General features: G+C 34.6%; 2 protein-coding genes across 6 annotated transcripts; both read right to left on the reverse strand.

Annotated features, from left to right (window-relative positions):
- Nucleotides 1-821: 821 nt before the first annotated feature.
- On the reverse strand, nt 822-12,702 carry LOC108328145 (fanconi-associated nuclease 1 homolog). 3 transcript variants are annotated; one of them, XM_052873323.1, is made up of 15 exons: nt 12,475-12,702; nt 12,287-12,395; nt 11,761-12,203; nt 11,579-11,683; nt 10,791-11,049; nt 10,644-10,706; nt 10,283-10,357; nt 10,044-10,165; nt 5,310-5,380; nt 5,142-5,229; nt 4,911-5,051; nt 4,620-4,840; nt 2,436-2,709; nt 2,074-2,307; nt 822-1,363 (listed from the first exon to the last, which is right to left on the reverse strand). In XM_052873323.1, exons 1-15 carry the CDS (start codon nt 12,694-12,696, stop codon nt 1,004-1,006), a joined length of 2,787 nt encoding a protein of 928 aa, XP_052729283.1. In that variant the 5' UTR covers nt 12,697-12,702; the 3' UTR covers nt 822-1,003. The 3 variants fall into 3 exon arrangements, with proteins under 3 accessions (XP_052729283.1, XP_017417447.2, XP_052729284.1); XM_017561958.2 differs by having other exon boundaries at nt 822-1,438; XM_052873324.1 differs by lacking the exon at nt 10,644-10,706 and having other exon boundaries at nt 822-1,438; nt 10,283-10,335; nt 10,964-11,049.
- A 1,585-nt stretch (nt 12,703-14,287) lies between these two features.
- On the reverse strand, nt 14,288-21,529 carry LOC108327145 (uncharacterized). 3 transcript variants are annotated; one of them, XM_052873326.1, is made up of 14 exons: nt 21,251-21,529; nt 20,861-20,934; nt 19,517-19,597; nt 19,008-19,074; nt 18,750-18,814; nt 17,690-17,791; nt 16,739-16,828; nt 16,594-16,668; nt 16,482-16,514; nt 16,300-16,380; nt 16,096-16,158; nt 15,741-15,803; nt 15,163-15,228; nt 14,288-14,756 (listed from the first exon to the last, which is right to left on the reverse strand). In XM_052873326.1, the coding sequence occupies exons 1-14, from the start codon at nt 21,291-21,293 to the stop codon at nt 14,625-14,627; spliced, it is 1,035 nt and encodes a 344-aa protein (XP_052729286.1). In that variant the 5' UTR covers nt 21,294-21,529; the 3' UTR covers nt 14,288-14,624. The 3 variants fall into 3 exon arrangements, with proteins under 3 accessions (XP_052729286.1, XP_052729285.1, XP_052729287.1); XM_052873325.1 differs by having other exon boundaries at nt 18,993-19,074; XM_052873327.1 differs by lacking the exon at nt 15,741-15,803 and having other exon boundaries at nt 18,993-19,074.
- Between the last annotated feature and the right edge of the window lie 950 nt (nt 21,530-22,479).

Raw genomic sequence — 22,479 nt, forward strand, 5'->3', positions numbered from 1 at the left:
AAATAGGTGCATTTATGTAACAAAATAAAGATTCATTAGTCAGAAAGTGTTGTCAGACTATTTGAAAACTTAGTACTTATATTATTTGATCGAATATTTAAAAGTGGATTTAAATTAACGATATTATTAATTGTAGAAAAGAGGAATGTAGCTTGCAAGCTTTAATGGACACGACAAATATACATTCACTTATCAGGGATATGTCCTATCAAATGAACAAACCTTAACAGAGACGGAATGGCATACGTAAAGGATGTTTACTATGCTGTGCTACAGAGTTTTGACAAAGACAAAAGAGTTGAAAAGGGTCACTTCATATGTGTTGGTGGGGTTGTTCCAGTTACATTGCTCGTGCGATTGATCTTGACATTACTATTTATTTTCATTTATGGACAATGATACTTTAATTTACCAGAGTAATCTCCCTAACATACATAAAGTTAATACTTGATAAGGCACGGAACCGAATAATTAAATGACGAATCAGCTAGAGCAAAAATAATTGCATAATTAGATGAAGAATCAGCAACAAGAATTACTGCATGAACGTATTTCAATCTCTCTGCGTCAATGGTTCATTGGCTCTGCTGGCATTTGCTTCTCTACAATTTCGTATAGCACCTTTATACTTCCTTCCTGCACCTTTATAGTTGTGGGAAAATGTCCAAATTGTTTATGGATTGGATTCCAGGTTATAAAATTCAAAAATCTATCAGATTTTTCAATCAGAAAATCTTCCTTAGATTGGACAATCTAAAATTAAAAAATATATTTCAGATTGGACAATCTAAAAATAAATATAAGAATTAACCATGAGGATGGAAGAAGAAATACCCTGCTCTTCTGGCTGGGCACCTATTACTACTTTCGGTCAAGAGTAGAGTAGTTCATATGTCGTATAGAACCGTCCCTCTTCTTTCCAAGAGTATTGCTTGTAAATGAATAATGAACTTCGTCAAATGTACCAGAGTAAACTTCAACGTGAATAGTAATAATAAGCAACTTACAACGGTTTCACTTTACAAACCTCAACCGAAAATCCACAATCCATAAGCAGCAATAGCCATGCTCTCTGCTGCTCGGAGAGTCGGTCATTGTGGCCTTTAACTTCAACAAGCTTGGCTTCACCACTGTATTCTCCATGGAAACGCCATAGCAGCAAATCAGGCATCCCACTAGACCAGCTCCGATAATCTTGAGCCAGAAGTTGGCAGAGAGATGCCAAACAAGTGCCCCCAACACAAGTAACAGCAGCGCGAAGCTCATCCAAAGAATGGGAGTCCCAATTAACTCCTCTACATGCTGTTCCAATATGTGTTTCCCATGACTTAATAAGAAACTCCTCGGCCATGCCATCACGAATCTGCTGCAGATGGGATTCTATGACACTCTTTCTTGAAGTATAAAAACCATCAGTACCAAAATCTAAAGGAGCATTCTGTAAATTCAAGACCAATGAGTAAAATTACAATGAATGAATATGTCTGTTCATAACAAACACTAAATACGAGTCTTCTAACAATATTTTTTTAACCCTAATTGAGTAAAAGGCAAAAGTACAAATAATCAACATAAAGTGGTAATTCTAGCATAACACAGTTAAACTAATGTCTTCGGTTAAACTATAAGAAAATAACCATGAAAATAATCAGATTCATAATGGATGATGGTAACAGTTATGCCCTTAATTAGAAGTCCATGGAAAGAAAAAAAATCCTCTATCCCTTAATTTGTCAAGCTTTAATTTTAAAGGTAGGAGGAGCCAACGAGGCTTCCCTGAAGCAGCTTCTGAGAAGTGACTTGTAAGACAACTTAAGATTGTGAACTCGAGCACAGGTGAAAAAGGCTCAGCAAACTGGTAACGTAGAGTAACAATGAAAAGGGAACTAGAGACAGGTAAAAAAGGGAAAAGCAAAACTTGATAATGACCTTTGTCAACAATCTATTTATAGTTGAAACTGCTGTGGAAATTTTATTCCACATCTCCAAGACATCGTACACGAAATATAGTAATGCAGCACAAAGTTGAAAGCTGATAAAGACGGGAGGGTTAATTAACTGAATAAAATGTACCTGAAATCTAGTATAAAAGACATTTGGTACATCAGCATATATGACATCCCACATAAGTAGCCCAAAAATGGTTAACCATATCCCACTCTCTGCGTGAACACCTTGCCATCCACCTCCATCCCTTGCATAGTAATTCAAAGCAAGCTCTTCCACTCCACATTGTTTCCCCTCTTCATTGTAGTACCTATTCTTTCCTCCCAAATCAGAATTCAATGGTCTCCCTTGAACAAAAACCTGAATCATTACAACAACCACAATGAGAAGGCCTTGTTAAAGAAAATCAGAAATGTTAATTTGAAGAGAGTAGGACCAAGCAAATTATAGGTAAGAATCAATGAATCATAAAACAATAAGCAATTTACCTGAGGGATCTTCTGCAGTGCAGACCTAGAATAACTAGGAACTTTCCAGCGCCTTGGTGGTTTACCTAGACGAAGAACCCGCCTTTGCAGTGCCATTCTTGAACCAGCACGTACCCATGGATCCAGCAACCCGTTTTCAGATACTTGGAGACTCTCATCAATGAAGCCCAGGTGCTCCAAATCAATTGATAACCTCAGTGTCCAATATCCTCTTCTTAAATCAGAAGGGAAAACATTTAGCAGCCATCTGAGCAAATTAATTGCGTCAGTGTACCTGAGAAACAAATGTCAGTTCTTCCATGAACCCATGTAAGCAAATACATATGCTCCATCTATTTCTACATAAATGAAAATCATGCTTACTTAACATCCTTAGAGTTAAGGCTGTATGGAGGCGTAACATTATTGGAGTTCATTCCATTAGGAGCTCGATCTAGTGTTCATCTTTTATATGTGACGCTATTTCACTCAGTAAATATGGATAAAATCTATTGTTGAGGCTGAGGAGGAAATGGTGCAGGAACATGAGTTGTGCAGAACTAGAGTCGATAAATCAATGACAATAAGTGGACAGGAGGCAAATAAAGCAATGAGGTGTACCCTGAAGAGACCTGAAACTTTGCATTCATAGTACTCATAAGTTGATATAGCAATCGTATGATCATCACACTTGACCAGATTTTATGGTGCTAGTGGTTAGAGAAAATAGACCAGGCAGCTTAGAACTGGTTTGTTTGAATACTTCGTATGACCAGTTTCAACATAAATATAACATAAGAGAGCATCATCGAACTAGCAATCATCACATTTCCAATTGGTTCTTAAAGGCAGTAATCACCAGAATCAAAGGCTTTGCCGGAATCATTACTTAAAGAAGCATAAGATATTGGTGCCACTAGGGCTGTAAGAAACATTCAATCGCGGTTCCACCACTTATTCTAGCTTCTACTTCTCCACATCATTAGTAACAAGAAACAGGGATCTAACATAACTCATACAGCTTCAAGGAAATAGATACAGCAAAAACCCATCATATAGGACACATTCAAATTGTTTCCACTGTAACAATGTGAGCTGGACTGCTGACTCTATTTCACATATTCACAGCTATTTCGACACTTCTCACATAGAAGTCTTAGATCCACAAAAAGGAGATTGGCCACAAAATAGTGCTTCGAATACTTGTGGGACTTAATGTCAAAGATTGTACTATTCATGGCATGGGCAACTGGCAGCAAAATGGGTTTCTTCTTCTATAGATTGGGGTTTGCAGTACTTCTGGTATTGAAAAGTACCACATCACTACTAAGTGCTCACAGGTTGCAGCAAATGAATTCTGTTTTGGCCACTAGCTCACGCAACAAGATTCATTAGGGCTTGTACAATTGGGTTTGTATCAGTTCTGTTCTGTGTAATTGAAGAAAATCTTCTTCCTCTGATTCTGTATTTCACTGCAACTGTAGTAATAAGAGAAACTCAACTAGATTTTATGTTTACATTATCCACTTTATAACAACTATGGTGCAAGGAATTGATCTTACTATTTTTTATTTTACAGAAACTGTTTGTCGAGTAAATAGAAAGAAAAGTGGTTGAAGTAGATGGGGGAAGAAGTCGCTATTGTTGTGTAAATTCTAGAATAAATACATTTAAATGTATGTAAGCCATATCATGTGTTGGTTTTTTAGGATTTCCCATATCCTCGTATCTATTAGGATTTAACTATCTGGGTTTCATAGTTAAACAAACTATGATAGTTAGTTAAAGTATGATAGTTCACAACTAAAGAGCATTATAGTGCTAGATACAGTCATCCATGGAAGGATCTAATAAATTCTAAAACCAGAAACCGTTAAGAGCTAAAATACCATCATCCAATTTTGTCGTAGGTAGTAAGTAGACTAGATTTAAAAGTGAGTCCTTGTCGAGTGGATGGAACAGTAGATAAATAATTGAGGATAATTTGCATCGATTTATTATAACTCTACTGCCCCACTGATTTATGATTGCCGTTCCTAAAACTGATAGTAATAATACCATACTACACAAGCTCCAAAACGTTTTTACCATGAATTTTAAAGACTTCACTCTCATACATGTTTACTACATATCGTATAGGTTTTGATGCCGTTATGTATCCATTTGAACAAGATTTAAGGGTTTGCTAATAAACCTCAAAACTACCTGCGCTCCTGCTCAAGGAAAGAAATCCCCACGGTGACCACTTTGGAGTATACCCATGATGCTGTAAATAAGTGCTGAATTGAAGATACTGATTCAGAAGTTGAGTACCGGTCAGAAAAATCAGTAGATACACGGGATTCAGCTAGCTTTATGCACCTTAATACAACTTCAATTTTGTTTGTATCAAGAGCTTCATCCATAATTTGTGCCACTTCAATAGCCTGAAAACCTAATGTCATATATGGAAGAAGGAACGGAAGACCACTAACACCTCTGAACTTGGATATGTACCTCTTCATAAGAGAGCAGATTCCTGCGATTTGAGAAAATTGGTTCTGATATTATGCAGTTGTAAGCTGTATACTTAATTTTTCCCATATCCACAAGTAGAAAGGACGACAGATCCTGTTCTCCATTTAAGAAGAAAAGTCTCTGCAAAAGGAATATCGTTTACATCAGACCTAAATATTATCCAATTTGAATAAATCCTTTAATCAAAATTAGCAGAGATCAAAGAGGCACCTCAGTACGCCACATAAGAGACTCAGATTTTGATGAAATCCTAATACAAGAACCAGATCTTTCCAAAATCATAGTTGATAATTGTGACCTGCATTCAACGGGAAGCAAATATTAAATAAAACATATTTGACTCCACAAATTATAAAATCACAACTAGAAGTTTAATACCAAGGTACACCAGCGTCACTAGAAATAATGGATGAAATCAGATGCTGCTTCTTCAACCCATGACCACCACCCTAGAACATTAATAGAATATACTACATTTAATAGTTAGTTCATAAGAAAGCTGACAAGGAGACAGCAAATAACACACATCAGATGCATTACCTAATTAATTTTTTAACATCTAGGTTTGTAAAGAGAAACAAAAAATATTCAATTGTTTGGCCCGTATCTGTCCACACAGCCCTCTTACTATGTAGTCATCAGAAGCCAATATTCAATCTAGGAACTTCTACAATGGATACTGTTGAAATGTAATATGTTTTTAGATATAGGCTCTGTAGGAGCCTACTATTTACTGTTTATTGTTGATTACTGTTTTTCATTATTGTATAAGTATGTGTTTAGTGTGAAGATAATAATAAGAAAGAGAGAGTTTCTTTCTCTAAATTCTCTAAAATGGTATCAAGAGCCAAGCACCGGGGCTCTCTTCTGTAGACGCCATCAACCACCAGCCGTCGCCGTCGTCGCTGCCGGTACCTCATTTTCTCAGGAAAATTTAGGGGTTTTGTGCGCCTCCGTGAGCGCGACCCAACCCTGGTGGTCGCCATCCCTGCATCGCCCTCACGCGCCGCCGCAGCCCGCCAGATCTCGCGGGCGTATTGTTCACGCACCGCCCTACGCTGGTCGGAATTTCACCGCGCATCTAGGGTTCCGCTCGCCTCACTCTCCTGAGCCTGTTTCGGACCTTACTTCACTGTTTTAGTGGGTGTAATTGATACCTAGGGTTTTCTCTCTCCCAATCCCAATAGTTGAATATCTCTCCAAGTCTGGTTCACTTTCCAGATTTGTAATGGCATCTACTACTGGAATTAATTCCTCTCTATCTGCAACTCCTATCATCACATCTGCAAAACTCAATTGGAAAAATTATTTATCTTGGTCTTCTGCAGTGGAATTATGGTTTCTTGGTCAAGGACACCATGATCATCTTGAACAAGATATCTCTATGGTTCCAGATGAAGAAAAATCTCAATGGCAAAAATTGGATTTTCAGTTATGCGCAATTTTGTGGCAGTCAGTGGAGCAAGAGGTTTTAGATATCTTGAGACCCTATAAGACATGTTCATCATTCTGGAAAAGGGCAGAAGATACTTTTGCTAATGACGTACAACGTCTTTTTGATGCAACCCAAAGAGTAGCTCCTCTAAAACAAGTCAACCATGACATGGTTTCTCATATAGCAAAGGCTCGGGCTGCTGTAGAAGAATTAAAGAACTTCTTTGTAGCTGATTCATTAGAAGGGATCAATAAAAAGCTTGACAAGTTTTACATGGTCCTAATTCTGAGAAGCTTACACTCCGATTATGACCAAGTCGTGTTACTTCATTTGGTTTTAATTATTTTGTAACTTTTATTGATGAATTCTCTCGATGTACTTGGATTTATTTAATGAAAGAGAGATCTGAACTTTTGTCCATATTCAAGTCTTTTTTTATTGAAATTAAGAACCAATTTGGGAAGACAATTAAAATTCTTCGAAGTGATAATGCTAAGGAATACTTCTCTCTAGCATTTTCTTCATTCTTATCTTCCCAAGGAATTTTACACCAGTCAACCTGTCCTCACACTCCACAACAAAATGACATTGCAGAAAGAAAGAATAGACATCTCATTGAAACTGCACATTTCTTAATGTTGAATACTAATGTTCCTGTACATCATTGGGGAGATGCAGTCCTCACTGCCTGTTTTCTTATCAATAGGATGCCTTCTTCCTCTCTTAATAATAAAATTCCTCACTCTGTCATTTTTCCCAACGACACTTTATACCATGTTTCCCCACGTGTATTTGGGTGTATGTGTTTTGTTCATAATGTTTCTCCAGGTCTTGATAAGCTCTCAGCAAAAGCTATCAAGTGTGTTTTCTTAGGATACTCTCGTCTTCAGAAAGGGTATAAATGTTATTCTCCCTCCACAAAGAGATATTATATGTCAGCTAATGTCACATTCTTTGAGGATACACCTTTTTTCCCTTCCTCCATGGAGGATCGTTCCTCTGTTCAACAAATGTTTCCTTTACCAACATGTGATCCTCTAATTATTCCTGATTTTGTACCTCAAAATCAAAATCCAAATAACATTGTTCCTCCACCTCTTATCACATATCAGCGTCGAACCCAATCTCGAACTCCTAACACTGACGATCCTCGAGACTCAGATCCTTCTGCATCAGATCCTCAGACCATGGATCCTTCATCATCTTCACCTTCTACTGATTCAGATGATAACTGGCCCATTGCCCTCCGGAAAGGTATCCGTTCTACTCGCAATCCATATCCTATTTATAATTTTGTGAGTTATCATAATTTGTCTCCTACATATTTCTCCTTTGTTTCCTCATTATCATCGACTAAGGTTCCTAATAATATTCATGAGGCACTTGTTCATTCTGGATGGCGACAAGCCATGGTTGATGAGATGAAGGCACTTGAACACAATGGCACTTGGGATCTTGTCCCTCTTCCTCCTGATAAGAAGCCTGTTGGTTGTAGATGGATTTATACTGTTAAAGTTGGTCCTATTGGTAAAATTGATCGCCTTAAAGCTCGACTGGTAGCTAAGGGCTATACTCAAGTTTACGGCCAAGACTATTGTGATACTTTTTCTCCTGTGGCTAAAACCAGTACCGTTCGTATTCTGCTTGCTATGGCTGCCATTCGTCATTGGCCTCTTTATCAGTTAGACATTAAAAATGCCTTCCTTCATGGTGATCTGGAAGAGGAGATATACATGGAGCAACCTCCTGGATTTGTTGCTCAGGGGGAGTCTGGATTAGTTTGTAAGTTGCGTCGTTCCCTTTATGGCTTAAAGCAATCACCTCGAGCTTGGTTTGGTAAATTTAGTCAGGTGGTGCAAAAATTTGGATTGAAACGTTGTGAGGCGGATCATTCAGTGTTTTATGGTCACTATTCTCCTTACAAATGTGTTTATCTCATGGTGTATGTTGATGATATTGTTATTACAGGGAATGACATCACTAGAATTAATCAGTTAAAGAATCATCTGTTCAATCACTTTCAAAGTAAAGATTTGGGTCGTCTAAAATATTTTCTTGGTATTGAAGTGGCACAGTCAAAAGAAGGTGTCATCATTTCACAAAGGAAATATGCTCTTGACATTTTAGAGGAAACAGGTCTGACAAATTGCAAGCCCATTGATAATCCCATGGACCCAAATCAAAAGTTAATGACAGATCAGGGTGAACCTTTCTCAGACCCAGAGAGATATAGAAGACTAGTTGGAAAACTCATTTATCTTACCATAACAAGACCTGATCTTTCTTATCCAGTTGGAGTTGAGTCAATTTATGCAAAATCCACATGTTGATCATTGGAATGCAGTACTTCGCATTCTCAGATACATAAAAGGAAGCCCAGGACAAGGACTATTGTATGAGAACAAGGGAAACACTCAGATCGAAGGATATTGTGATGCAGATTGGGCTGGTAGTCCAATTGATCGAAGATCTACTACAAGATATTGTGTTTTACTTGGTGGGAACCTTGTATCTTGGAAGAGTAAGAAACAAAACGTTGTTGCTCGATCTAGTGCTGAAGTTGAATACCGATCTATGGCTCTAACTACATGTGAACTTGTGTGGATTAAACAACTTCTTTAAGAATTGAAGTTTTGTGAAAATGAGCAAATGAAACTGTACTGTGACAATCAAGCAGCTCTACACATTTCCTCCAATCCTGTGTTTCATGAAAGGACGAAACACATAGAAATTGACTGTCATTTTATTAGAGAGAAGTTGTTGTCAAAGGAACTGGTTACTGAATTTGTCAATTCTAATGAACAACTCGGAGACATGTTGACCAAATCTCTAAGGGGGGCTAGAATTCAATTCATATGTTCCAAGCTTGGGGCATATGACTTATATGCTCCAGCTTGAGGGGGAGTGTTGAAATGTAGTATGTTTTTAGATATAGGCTCTGTAGGAGCCTACTATTTACTGTTTATTGTTGATTACTGTTTTTCATTATTGTATAAGTATGTGTTTAGTGTGAAGATAATAATAAGAAAGAGAGAGTTTCTTTCTCTAAATTCTCTAAAAGATACAACCAAATTTAGAAGGATCCATCCAAAAAGCTCCATTCACTTGTCACAAAATACACATTATGCTCAGGATGCACTCCTATAAGGATAACAAACTAAGAAAAAAAAGGTAAACCAAAACAAAAAAAAGAGATTGCACAATCGACCCAATAAGTACAAACCATCCATTTGACAACATTTTGCAATAAGATAAGCTTTGTAACTGATCAAATCAAATCAACGCAAATCCTCCCGAATCAATTGTCCTAAAACTTAAAGGCAACGATCTTAAGCAGTCATTTAATTTAGAAACAAAAAAGAAGAAGCAATAACCTAATAGGTAGGCACTGAACATCAACTAATATCATTGCCCTTAACTTCTTTGGAAGCAAAGTAACAAACGGTAAACTCAGAACCTTCAGAAAACAATAAATTCGACCATGACAGATTTCAGAACAGGCAATTTCATATCACTTAATGTGTATCAGAGGATACAACTATTATTTAATAGCAGAAAGAGATTGATACACAGGTAACTTGCACACAACGACCAACTGCCTACTATAAAAATTAATAAGAAAAATCTAAGAAAAACATTATGTGTGTGTAGTCCTAAAACAAGCAATTAATTCTTACCTTTTTTAGTGAAATGCTCCAAATTTCACGCAATTCAGAAACATTGAGGACATTCAAGATATCTTTCACATCACTCATACATAGTTGATTCGCATCTTCAATAAAATGTATGTATTCTTTATCTGCAACATGTATACCAAAGATTCAGGTTACAAAGGAGGAATCAGATTTAATAGCAAAAGATCAAATCATATTTGCATGGAAAGAAGAAATGAACCTTACGAATTATATTGAATTACCAGCAAGTTCCTTCACTGCCTTTTGAGTATCCACTATTTCAGAATATGAAATGCTAGACATGCGAAACCAAGGTCCTTCATGAGAACCCAATATAAAAAATTTATCAATTCGAAATCAACAAAAACTTCAAAAATGATTAATAGGCAGCTCAGAAAATCACTTTAAACAATAGGCATATTCTCTCATAACAAGTGGCACAAAAAGATCTCTACTTGGATACAAACAGAAGCATTTATTTCAGAGACGAGTGGGACTGTCACGACATGAATAATCAGAGCATCAACATTTGTGATGTGACATAAGTTTTAGTGCCCGATGGAAGACAACCAGAATTTAAAATAAGTATGAAATTTAAATAACCTTTTCTAGTGTATAGCCGGATAAAAAGCCTCTGACTTTCATTTGAGAGTAAAGTGAATGAATCTGTCCAATCATCCATAGATGAGACATTGTTTAAAATATCTGACTAAGAATTTAAAATAAAATAAAAGTCACAAGTATTAATACCCATATAGGTTTTCTCATCTTCAGTTAAAAGGTGAATATTATTTCTTAACGCTTCTTGTAGCATAAGAAAAAAATTCAGCTGATACTTTACAGTTGAAGGAGGATTCCTGCTTTCAAATTTAACAACGTGTTGAACATTTTTCCATAAGCATATAAAGGTCTCATCAGCGTACTTGCTTTCACCATTTGCCGTTTTGTGACACGTAACCTGAATTGGCACGATTTCGAGAGAATGTTTTGGAACAGAAGTAACATGCCCCTGGGACAAGTTCCAAAGAGAAAAATAATGAGGCTGAGTATTAAGTTGCTTAATCTACAATCTTTTGAGTAATTAGAAGAATTGTCAAGTGATCTTTAGAATAAATGAATAAATTAAACAAGTGGGCCAGTAATTTCAAAAGAACGTAATTAGAGCACTTATCCAAAAATTCTAGAAGAATGTCAGTCATTACTAATAGGTGGTTTATTGGGTTATATTACAATGTCTTTAGTTTCTTTTATATGCTGTCAAACCCAAAACGCTAAACTTACTCTGTCCACAGAACAACAAGAATCACAAATTTAACCTTGAAACCACCTGCAAAATCCCTTTAATCTCATATACATCCAATGAAACTTCAGCCACCGATTATCAATTATTGATATATCTTTATCACATAATGCAAGAATCAACTCTTCAAGTACCTTCTATTTCAATAATCCAATTGACACAACTAAAAGAAAAAAGTGAAGTGACAAAGGCACATTAATACATAAACAACTCATGAACAGTCTAAAATTTTGAATACCTGAAATCCAAGGCCATAGTTATCAATAAGAGGAGATAGGTACTGGGCTAGATGGCGGGGAAGAAAACCTAACGACTTACAGCATGCAGAATCCCCAGAAACAACCTGAACCAAGAGCAACAATGAGCTCCTTCAAACTACAAACAGAAGATACCACTATTATAGAGGGAAAAGAAACAAACCTTAACGGCATTGGGGTCCTTAACATTTTGAGGGTCCCTCAGAAGAGATATGGCGGTTCCAGCACATATTTCGTCTGGATTATCAGCGTGCCTCCGGCCAACGATGAAAGTTTCAAGCGTGGCACCAAGCAAATCAACTGGTTTAGAATCATCAGGCACCCCACTGTTCAGGGGCGAGGAAGGCGAGGAAGATGAGGAAGTGGCAACAAGTGTAGAATTAACTCCAGTCTCGTGTTTTTCAGGCGGTTCTTGTTTATCGCAATTTTCCTCTTCTTCACAGCCGTTATTTGGAAGAGGAAGGAAGGAGGCACTGTTAGATTGGTGAGAGAGACTCTGGAGTTTAGGTTTGGAATTGGATGGGGAAAAGTTTAACTCAAGGAGGGTGCGTTGGGAAAGCTTTCGTTTTGTTGCCGGTTTTGGTTGTGAATGAGAGAGACACACATCTGAGAGTGAAAATCGAGATGAGAGAGTTTAAAGAAACACTGATGTAAGCAAGAATATAAACGTGAATAGCGTGCACACATACCGAGATGAGAGTTTATGCGGTTGTGATCATCACCGGGAAGGTTGCGGCCGCAAACAGGGCACTGTACGTCGCCGCTTTGATCTGGTTGCTGCGGCGGTTGTTCAACAACCTGAAAATGAAAACGATGAGAATGTGTCACTCAAAACATCAGCACAAAGAAAGAGATTGAAAAAGATCCGATGCAATACCGGATACGGGCTGGGGTTCGGGTTAGGGTTAGGGCTAGGATCAGGGATGGGATCGGAGAGGATAGAGCGGCGATTGGGGAGGAAGCGCCTCCGTCTGCCAATTAATCGAATCAAACTTTCTCTGCCTGTGAGCACCATTTCTAATGTCACTACTGCACGCTGCACAAAGGGAAAGAGAGGGAAAAATAACCATACCCTTAAATCTCCCGCCATTTTCACCATCTTTATTGTCATTCATGAAAAGTAAATTAAATGAAATTGATTGAAGTCTCCCCACTCTCTTTTGTTTTAATTTTTTTTTATAATAATATGATAATATGATACATTTATGTTATTTTACATATTTTATTTATACGACAATAAATATATATATATATATATATATATATATATATATATATATATGAGGGAAAACACGATTATGCTTGTATGTTTAATATTTTATTACACAACAAAAAAAAAATAGATTCCATAATTAAAATTATATTTACTTCTAGGAAACCGTTGATAAAATGATCATAATATACCTAACCAACTGTCATGATAATTATATAATTGTAAAAAGAAAAATTGCGTACGCAACAAAGAAACGTCCATAAAAGATAATACTATCGTCATATGATATGTAAAGTATAGATTATTAAGTTATTATGTATATAATCATTAAATCATAAATGAATAATTAAAAATTAAAAATGTAGTGAATATATCATCATTTATACTATTTATATATCATTAGTAAATATATCATACTCAATATTCATTTTTAAATTTTCATATTTTAAATATATAAATGTATTATTATATATTTGGTAAATAATACTTAAACTACTTCATATAATAAATATTTTTTTTGTTCAATATAATATATATAATTAATTGGTATATTAGCAAAGCTCATTATATAATTAATTGGTGATTGGTAAAGGACGAGACTATAAATTTGAGAATAATTGAGAGAGCTCATTTTAATGTAATTAAGGTTTTGTTTTTTCTCGTTGGCATGAAAACTGAACCGATCCATCAATTTTATTAAGAATGTCTAGTTAAGTGTTAGCTAACATTAAAGTAAGATCATTTCATAATCGGTAAATAACTCTCGTTAAACCAATCTAAAATTACTGAAACATAATAATGCAAAATACTGTTTTGAATAAAAGAATTAATCTACTTTCTTTATCTTTTATTTAATCTAAAACATTTTCAAATTAAGAAACAAATAAACATTTTAGAACTCACATAAATATGAATAACCTTCTCAACTATTATTGATTTTAATTAATAAAACTTACAGCTTGATCATTGTATAAATGTACAATTAAAAAGATCTGATTTCTCCTTATTTCAATTATTTTAAAATATTTCATAATAGTAAAATTATAATTCAATACTTCCTTATAGAAGTTTTTAATCAGCTATGTAGTCAAACATTGATTGAATCTCAACCAATTCAATGACTAGTCCACTATAAAAATTACTAATAGTAGTATTTTAATTTTACGTGGCTCATGTCCTGACAAGTATGTAAACAATTCACACATTAAACCCTAAACTGTAAAATTATTCATCAAGTTGTAATTTATCATCAAGAATTATGTGTAGAAAATATTTATTAACTATTGATTTTTATATTTAAATATGTAGATTTGCTAAAGCACCAATAATATTTCCATCCAATTTCATATGGAAAATCTATCCAAAAGAACCATTATCAAAATGGAGGAGACCTGCTTACAATAGAACGATCCAAACAAGAAAATGCACTTACAACGGTTTCTAAGGCCGTCATTGTATTATTAGAGCTATGCGAAAATTTGTTAACAAGATTTGTATAAAATTCACAAAGTAATAGGCTGGAACAAAAAGAGTTCACGACGACTCAATAGTCACTCTTTCCTTGACCAGCTTTCCCAGTTCAATATTGGAGATTCTTATTTAATTTTAATCCTAATGAAACTCGAGAGAAACATCTCTGCAAAATTCAATTGCCCAGACAGTTTATAATCTGGCCTGGGCATACTATAATTGATGGTGCATACGTCTTTTGAACAGACACCAACTGGTGAGGATTTTCACCCCCACCATAGGTCCAATAATCTATAGTTGTTTACTGCAGAATAAGAAGATAAAGAAAGGACATGTTATTACTGTTAACTAGTCGAACGAGTTTGTTGGACTACTGAATCTGTGGCACTCCGAGTTCTGCTCAGAAATGGAGCATAGACGCCAGATAACCTACCCAGCCCAAAGAAGCCAGAACTAGATCCATTGGTTCTACTCTCCTGAAAAGACGTCCCAAACTAACAAGGTCAAAACTCAAAAACATATATTTAAGAAAAATGTGGGTAACACAGGTTAAGAAAAATGTGGGTAATACAGACAATAAAATCACGCAAATACGAATTTAAGTTACAACTACAGACAACTGTAATCGAATGGAAAATATTTTTTTAATTGTGAAAATCACATCCATAAAAATAAAACTGGGTTTTCCAAGGAAAATGCATCATTTCACCAAAATGAACACAAACTTGTCAACTTTTAGCCACACATCCCACAAATATGTAAAATTAAAAATCACAGTAGCAAAAAACATAGCCAAACGATGTCATGTGAAACAAATAATTGTTCCCACTTCACACCTCTCTAGTAAATTAATCTGAGTAAGCAAAACAGAATATTGCAAACCTGGACAGATCCACCAGAATTCGATGGAGATGGTTGATCAGTCGATATTGTTGATGGCGATCCATCCTGTTAAGAAAACAAAATGGTAGGAAAAACTAACAATTAGCACAAGTAGTGAAGCAGTAAAAGCTTTCAATTAAAAGTAAAACACAGTTACAAAGACTGCACAAACTTATATGAAGGATTTGGATGAGTTGAGAGACGACAAAAGTGACAAAACCCTTATGTAGAAGAACTTATTTGAGAGGAAGGGATGGGAAAGTCTATACAAGGAGCATGAATAAACAAATACACCAACAGCCACACCCGTAATTTGGATGTGTTTATGTGATTCTTTCCAAATACCAACTGCATTACTAGATTCAGGGTTTGCTTGGTTGAGCAAGAGACAGTAAGTTGGAATGAAGAAAAAAATATTTAAGTCATGACTCAAACTGAAAATAAGTACATTTTGTTTTCCAGCTTCTCATGTAGGCAAGTGTAACCTTCATCTCAACTCCCCTACTGTCCACCTTTCGAACCATGCAGATACTAAGACTAAGCATACCCAGGAAGTATAATTTCTATATAGAAGTTACCTTTGCTGATGGCGTAACAGAAGGTAGCTCAAGTGACAGCCTAGACGAACCCGACTGTGAACCCTGTATAATACAGACTAGGAGTGAGCATAGGAACAATTTTCAAAGGAAGTGGACAAGCGAAAGCCTTCGGGAGGGGGTGAGGGGGCTACAATACAAAACCAAACTTGATGCCTGCATTCATTCTTTAGCTTACAGCTTCATTTTCTAGGCCAATGAATAAAATATACTGTTAAACTAACAGCAAGACATCCTATAAATTTACAACATAATATACCAGCGCGTCTAATTGACAAGAACAGTTCACCCGAAGTCATATTGCACTCATAAAATGAAAGTGGGGAAAAATGCTTACCCTCGAAGAGGGTGAAACGGGTGGTAGCTCAATGGCTGGCCTGGAAGAACTGGATGATGATGGCTATATATTAAAAACAGACGTGTTAGCAAATTATATGGTAAAAAAAACAGTAACATAATAGAACCCAAATCTGAAGTTCAGACCACAAAACCAAGCCAAACAAGTAAAAAAAAAACATTGCAACAAACGCTTGGTTCATGCCTGGATATACTCTGTGGTTCTGCTATTTTCCAAAGTCTTTGTAAATTGACACAACATGGTTACTCCTTCGGTTGTGGCCACCTACACGGATTAAAGTTAGTAAATAGTAAATCACGGATGTAACCAATATTCATAGCATAAAAAATTAAATTATGCAGTGACTGAAATCAAATTGACTATACCTGTTTCTCTTCTATTTCTTTAATTCTAGATTCCTGGGAAGAAAAGTAATCAAGCTAAGTTAAACAAGCAACAACAAAATTAAAAGTAAAAATATTCTAGCAATTGATATACCAGAACACGGACTGCAACATGAACAGACTTGAAATTTCCACTTATCGTATCTGCCTTCTGTTGAGTTACAGATATCTGTAACAGAAGATATTCATATGTTAAACAATGAAGAGGAAAAACTAGAAATCATAAAATCTTTACTTACCTCCTCCCTGGTGCTTTCAGTAAGGGCAGCACATTCGTCTAAACTTTCATCTAAACGGTTCATTCTTGAAGATAATTTCTTCTTTACATCCTGAAATCATTGTAGATAACTAAATATTATTCATTTTCACCATTCCACGGTAAAAGAACTATTAGTATTATTCTGAATGGCCGGAGAAAGTCAGAAAACTAATCAGACCAGAAAACAAGATTTAGAAGCATTATCTTTTATAGACCACACTAAGTTCCACTAAAATAATGTTTGAAATATAGGAAATAATATATTTTGACAATGGAAATATACAATTTTAATGATGAAAAATATTGCACTTAAAGCTGTCAGAAAATATTTACATGAATAATATTCAACTCAAAAAGGCTGGAAAGAGAAATCAAGCTCAAAAATTATTTGAAAGAAGTCATAAAGAGAGAATAAAATTAGAGTTCAGCAGGTTTACTACCAAATCTACTCATAAAAACATTATATTGTCATTGATAAAAGTCCCATAAATAATCAAATCAAGCTCAAAAATCATTTGAAAGCAGTCATAAAAGAGAGAATAAAATTAGAGTTAAGTAGCTTTACTACCAAATCTATTTATTAAAACATTATATTGTCATTGATAAAAGTCCCATAAAGGATACATATCATAATGTGCACTTCCAGTATTCTAGAGGATTCGCACATAGGCTTAATATCAAAAAAAGAACAAACTAAGATCCTCATCAAGTTCATATGTTTTGTATATTTTCTAGTCCACAAACATTCAAATAAATACTACTTAGTTGTATTATTAAAATTATTTACTCATTTGCTACTTGATATTTTACTTTATACTATATAGCTATTATACCCAACAGACAGTTGTCATTCATTGTCATCTCTAAAAGAAATGACTGGTTTTGACACAATCTAAGAAGAAGAAACTATCCAATAGAAAAGAAAAATTACATCAATGGTTCCATACAGCTTCCCCATCTGATTACCAATAGATGTGCAAGCATCAGACAAACTACGTTTAGTTGCAAACATCAAATCAGGAAGCTTCCATCCCTGCAAGCAAACAAGAGTCATAAAACTAAATCATAAGAGTGGCAACTTGAATATTTGGAGAAAGTAAGGTAATAAGATTACAGTAAGATTAATTGTTAAAAAAGATAGACAAAAAGTGAACAAGCATCCAACTGCTGGCATAAACTTCAGTTTAGACAATTTCATGCACAATGACAGACCTTTGCATAAGGGCGGACAAAACCTTTAAGTTGGAGCAATAATACATGTAGATTGTTATACTATTACTACCCAACAATGTCAATGATTTTCTCTCATAGTTTTTAGAGTTTTCACTTTTGGTATACAAACTTTGTTCCTGGATTTTTCACTCCCATGCAAACCTGACAACTAACAATCATCGAACAGCAAAGCAATGACAGAATTGAGCTAAAACTAAACCAGGAAAGACATTTCTAAGAAAAGAATGATAAATGCAATTTGGCTAAGTTAAAAAGATTATTTGAAACAACTCAAACAAACATGAATGATTGCTATGAGAACAGGTCATAATAAAATTTTTAGAAAATACCATCTCTAAAAGGGTTTATATATTTTACAAGATTGGAAAACTTTCAATCATATGCTTGACATCCATCAATGGAAGAAGCCAAAACTTCATTTTATAATCCCAATATTGCAGCATATGAAACAGTCATAGTGGGGGTCCCTTCACAACTTTCCTATGGCATGAGGGTATAAACAAGAATTCAGATTCCCCCAAGCCTCTCCAACTAGGCTTCTCTCCATCCCAAATATCAACCATCCATCACGTTATCCAGTTACTATGTTCAATTTCAAAAGTTGAGATCATGGCTGGATCCATGTTCATATAGCAGCTAGCAATTATTGAAAGCACCAACAAAAAATTCAATTTTTATCCCTAAAAGTTCCCTACCTGAATGTATTACTACAGCATCCAGTTACTTAAATCAACGATTGAGAGAATAAAAGACATTACCTTCCACCAGACGTATCCATATCCCGCCACAACAATAACAATCACTGTTACATATTTTTTTCCACCTGTACATTTCTCAAACAAGTCAGAAAATAACACTGGAGTTAAAAAAACAAGGAAACACAGGTTCGCTTGTGCAAAGTATGGAGACACCCATAGGATTTGCAAATTAACACGTCAGCTTTTATTAAATTGCTGAAGAAAAAAAAGGAACCTCACAAAATGTAAAAGAAAGTAGTTAACCAGCACTTGTCCCACTTGAATTTACAATAGTGATTGATCTATCTCTAGCAAGAAGCTGTAGTTCCTGACGAAGACTGTTTACCTGTAGATGAACAGTTTATTAGCAATTTCAATTACCCCATATTTCTGTATGTTTACAAATACAGCATTTGTTTTTGTAGCCAACTCGACAGGGAAATAAAAAGCCCACTTCAACTACTAAAAGTTATACCTCTTATAATATAAGCTGAGAAATGTGGCCATGCTCTCATTTTTCAATTCAAAGACAGGAACAATGCTAAGGTTAGCACGTACATTATACATTTACTTACACAACATATTTTCATAATACAACTTAATTGTTATAAATGAGACAATTAAAAGTAAAAGATTATTGCATATTGATCAGAACTCAAAGTCATGTATTATAAGATTCACTAAAAGATGTTCTGCATGATGCATGCAATTTAACTAAACAAAGAACTATTCCTAATTAAATTTAAATATAATGAATAACTAAGAGTCAGCAGCAACAACGTGCAAACCTGAGCCATCAAAGCATCATTATGAGGCAGCTTTTTAACAGCTGGAGCAGGATCACTGCTTTTAAATTGCTTCAAAACAACCTGATCAAAAAGATTACAATCAGCAAAAAGCCCGCACATTTCACTGACAATAAATGCTAGTTGAAATATACCGATTATATTGATGGAAATTGAAACCAATTACTAATATAAAATAATAGCATCCAGAATATTACGAACTTGGGATTTTAGGATATAAAAAGGCTGAAATAACATGACTGAACTTCTCAAGTATATATGACAACCAACTTAGCCCAGCAGGAGGAATAAGCCAAATTGACGAAGCAGGTTTCTAATGAAAAACCAAAGTTTTGGTAAACCTAATTAGAATGTTTTTTACTATTTAATAGTCTCTCCTAATATTTTCTTGTTCTTCATCTGCCTCTGTTGGTCTTCTCAAATGACTAAACAACATTGGGAAAGTTCCCATCACCTTCTCCTCAATAGATGCAACTCCAACTGTCTCCAACAAACTAGATCTTCATCATTGCTTACACATCCACCTCAGTACTCTAAACTCAGTTACTTTCTCTTTTCTTCTTGATAAGTTTCCAATGATCTATTTATTCTCAATAATAGGCATGAGCCTCTGTTGGTCTTCTCACTAGACAAAACAACTTGGGAAGTTTCCATCGTCCTTTTCTTAACAGACACAAACTTTAATTTGCAATATTACCTTACTCATCTACCTCAGGGCTATAAACCCAGATACTCTTTTTTTCTCCCTGATGACCATACAAATTAGCAGCAAAAATTCACAACCATTCATCCAGTAAAACTTTCCTTTTGAGTTTGATAGACACCTTACAATCACAGATCAAAACTTATGTAGTCCCCCAAACAGGAACCCCATATGTGTTACATTCTCATCAATACCTATATGACTTTGAAGTGTACATTGTAGAATAATGGATCCAATTCCAGAAACCTAAATCATATGACTTGGGGGCACTGTCTAATCCACAATTTTTGCCATCATAACACTTTAACCTCACGTCTTCCCACACCATAACCAATAATATTCTACCTACCCATATCCACACTTCTCGTACATACTAGGCCTCCTCAAACTTCTGTTAATTTGCACAGTATCCCAAATATACCACTTTAGAGAGAATAAAACACTATAAAATTAAGAAAATTATGAACATCATTCACCGCAAAGAAAAAAAAATGCATCTATTAATTTATACCCATAGGCATAGTACATTAAGCACACAATTCACTAGAAGCTTAAAAAACTTACAAAAGAAATAACAAAAACAACACCACCCAGAGAAACAAGTTGAGCTCTCGTACACTAACCTTAAAAGCACCGGAGACGAGACCAGAAACGTCAGGCAGACTGCCTTCCTTAGCAATTACTGAACCAACAATACCTAAAACACAAACAGACTGCCTTCCTTAGCAATTACTGAACCAATAACACCTAAAACACAAACGAATTTAAGCGAGGTGTTTATTCTAATCCTAGCCTACAAAACACCATGCACCCACCTACGAGAACGGCTCATTAAATTCCTGAAATTAACACTCAATATACGAATGCAACTCAATAACCCTACCAATAGACAAATTTTGTTCCATCGAAAAACAAAGGAACCTAAATTGCGATGGAACAAATTATGGAATAAAAGCAATTGAAATTAAAGAAAAAGAGAAAGATTAATTGGAGGAAGTGATGAGAGAGTGAACCTGCACCGATCAGAATGGTGAGCTTGCCGAGTGGGAGAGCCATGGCGAGGCAGTGAGTCTCAGCAAGTAGCTAGCGCACTCTGTCGCGAAGCATTTAGAGCGAAACGCTGCGCTTAGGGTTGACGATGTGATGTGCGATTTTGAGTTTAGGGTTCTTTGCTGTTTGTGTTTCCCACTGGTGTGAATTGACCAGTTGGCAGAGGAGACAAGAAAATCGAAGAAACCTTGGCTATGGAAGGCACACACAGCTCCTACTTTTCCTCACTGGACCCTAGTTTTGAAGTTGTGAGAGAAATAAAATAATAGTATATTAATAGTATATTCCCTTTACTTGAGTAACAAACATACATATAATAGTTATAATATAATTTTATACATTTTATTATTTAATTATAATTATTTTGTAAGTTATTTGTGTTGAGTTTTTTTCATATACTATTAAATATATATATATATATATATGAAATTTTTTTTGTTTATAATATTTGATAAAATACACCACTTTCTTTTCATATTTTATCTTTTTTCACATACATTTTAGCACACGGTTAATATTTAATCGGTTGCTAAAATAAACAAAATAGGGGAGAGATATATTTAATCATGTTATCACACAGTTAATATTTAATCAGTCGCTAAAATAAACAAAATATGTGAGAAATATATTTAATAGGCAGTTCACATTTATTTTTTTATATATTTTTTCAATTTTATCCTTTAATAAGTTAGTGTTTATCAATTTTACCTTTTGAGTAATATTTTTTTTAATTTAACTATTTTTTTAAAAAAATTAAATTTAACCATTTTTAAACTAAATATTTTTTTGTAATAAGATATTACCTTCAAAATAAACAAAATTTATTTATAATAAAATTATAAAAAAACATTTGTATTTATTTTTATAATTATAACATTATTATATTTTGTTATCATTCAAAAATTGAACATGTGTTTTCACTGATATTATTTTAATCATAATATAGGTGTTATTTATTTCTGTATTATGATAATAAAAATAAAAAATTAACTCTTTTGGTAATTATTAGAATCAAAAGGTATTATTATATTTAAAAGAATATGTTCATAAGAAATAGTTTTCAAATAAATAACATTTGTAATTTTATTATAAATATAGTTGATTGGGTTTTACAGAAAATAGTTATAAAACACAAAGAGAAAATAATATAATGAAATATATTAATAAAAATAAAATTTTTAATGAAATATTA

Source organism: Vigna angularis, chromosome 2, assembly GCF_016808095.1.
Source record: "Vigna angularis cultivar LongXiaoDou No.4 chromosome 2, ASM1680809v1, whole genome shotgun sequence".
NCBI lineage: Eukaryota > Viridiplantae > Streptophyta > Magnoliopsida > Fabales > Fabaceae > Vigna > Vigna angularis.